The sequence below is a fragment of the Bison bison genome, unplaced genomic scaffold, assembly GCF_000754665.1.
Source record: "Bison bison bison isolate TAMUID 2011002044 unplaced genomic scaffold, Bison_UMD1.0 scf7180017864223, whole genome shotgun sequence".
NCBI lineage: Eukaryota > Metazoa > Chordata > Mammalia > Artiodactyla > Bovidae > Bison > Bison bison.
Genome location: NW_011494795.1, coordinates 490,126 through 491,383, shown reverse-complemented (window position 1 = coordinate 491,383; position 1,258 = coordinate 490,126). Strand labels below are relative to the sequence as shown.

At 61.2% G+C, this 1,258-nt stretch overlaps 1 protein-coding gene across 1 annotated transcript in view; it reads right to left on the bottom strand.

The window, feature by feature from the left end:
• The window catches only part of PDAP1 (PDGFA associated protein 1), a gene marked incomplete at its 5' end in the record, with an annotated part of 8,753 nt that extends 7,495 nt beyond the window's left edge, over positions 1-1,258 (bottom strand). Inside the window, one exon of the mRNA XM_010845773.1 lies at positions 1,148-1,258. Within this exon, the coding sequence (XP_010844075.1) occupies positions 1,148-1,258 (111 nt within the window). The remainder of the gene's footprint in view (positions 1-1,147) is intronic.

The window sequence follows — 1,258 nt, the reverse complement described above, 5'->3', positions numbered from 1 at the left end:
GAACCTTGAGAAATTAAGCCCCCAGAAGGCTGGGACCAAGTATGGTAAGAGTCCTACTCTGCTGCGCTGGCCCCACGGGGGACCTGGGTCACAGGCAGCCTGTTCACTTGGCTCCACAGCCTAGAAGCCTTTCCCAAGCCTTTGCCAGGGATTGTGAACCAACCCCTCTCACAGCCATACAAGGCCCTGCTCCTCTTTTCAGCCCAGGTGCCTGGGACCGCCTTGGTACACAGCTTGTCTCCCAGAGTCCACAGGACTTGGTTGTGGGGCTGGAAACCACTGTCCCGCTCGGTGTCCCTCCCACTGTCCCTGCTGCCACACACAGCTGCCAGTTTGTACTTGTTTTCCCAGGCAAGCCTCCTCCCTCCCCCACTTTCCACTCCCACAGTCAGGGGCGGGTCAGTCACTCCAAACTGCCCACAAACATGCCCTGCTGCGCCGCCTCCCTCTACCTTTCTTGCCTCCCTACTAGAAACATCCCTGACAAAAACCGTAAGCATTTCCACCCCCTTAGCTCCTGCCCACACATCCTCCAAGGTCCTGCTCAGCCGCAGGCTGCTCCATCAGACCCTCCCCGACCGCGGCTTCTTCCTCACACGTCACACTTCAGTCATCCGCACTGACAGCTCCCTGTGGCCCTCATCCAGGTGAGGATCTAATGGTGTGGGAGGGTCACGGACACCAACGACGGAAACATGCTCTGTTTCCTGACAGTGGGCTGGAAAAAGCACGGAGGGACAAAGGGACCTCCTAAGCTGAGACTGGAGGGGGAAGGGTGGGGAGCACCAGTGAGGGGAGCAGGCAGGAGGGGGTGCTAAGCACGGATGGCACTCTTGCCAGTGGCGGGAGGGGGAAGGCAGGGTGTCAAGTCCCAGCAGGGCTGGCGGAGGCCGGATCACACAAGGTGGGTGTGGAGCGCCCGCGCTGCAGATGTGCAGGGCCGTGGTAAGGGAGAGCCCCCACAACACAGGAGCAGGGACCCACTGCTGAGAAAACAAAGCTCTAAGTGGTCAACCAAAGGCCTGCCGCCCGCCCCCTCCAACCACACCCCAGGTGTTGGCTTCCTCCAGAGGATGGGTGGTCCTTGCCCGGCCTCTCTGGGTGCCACCCTGGGCCACTGGAGTGGCCCGAAGAGTCGCGTACTCACCCGGGCCTTCTGCTTTTCAGCCTGGAGCTGCGCATCAATCTCCTCGGGGCTCGTGTATTGCCGGGCCCGGCCTTTGTGGCCTCCCTTTCTCCCTGCACAAGGACCGGAAGT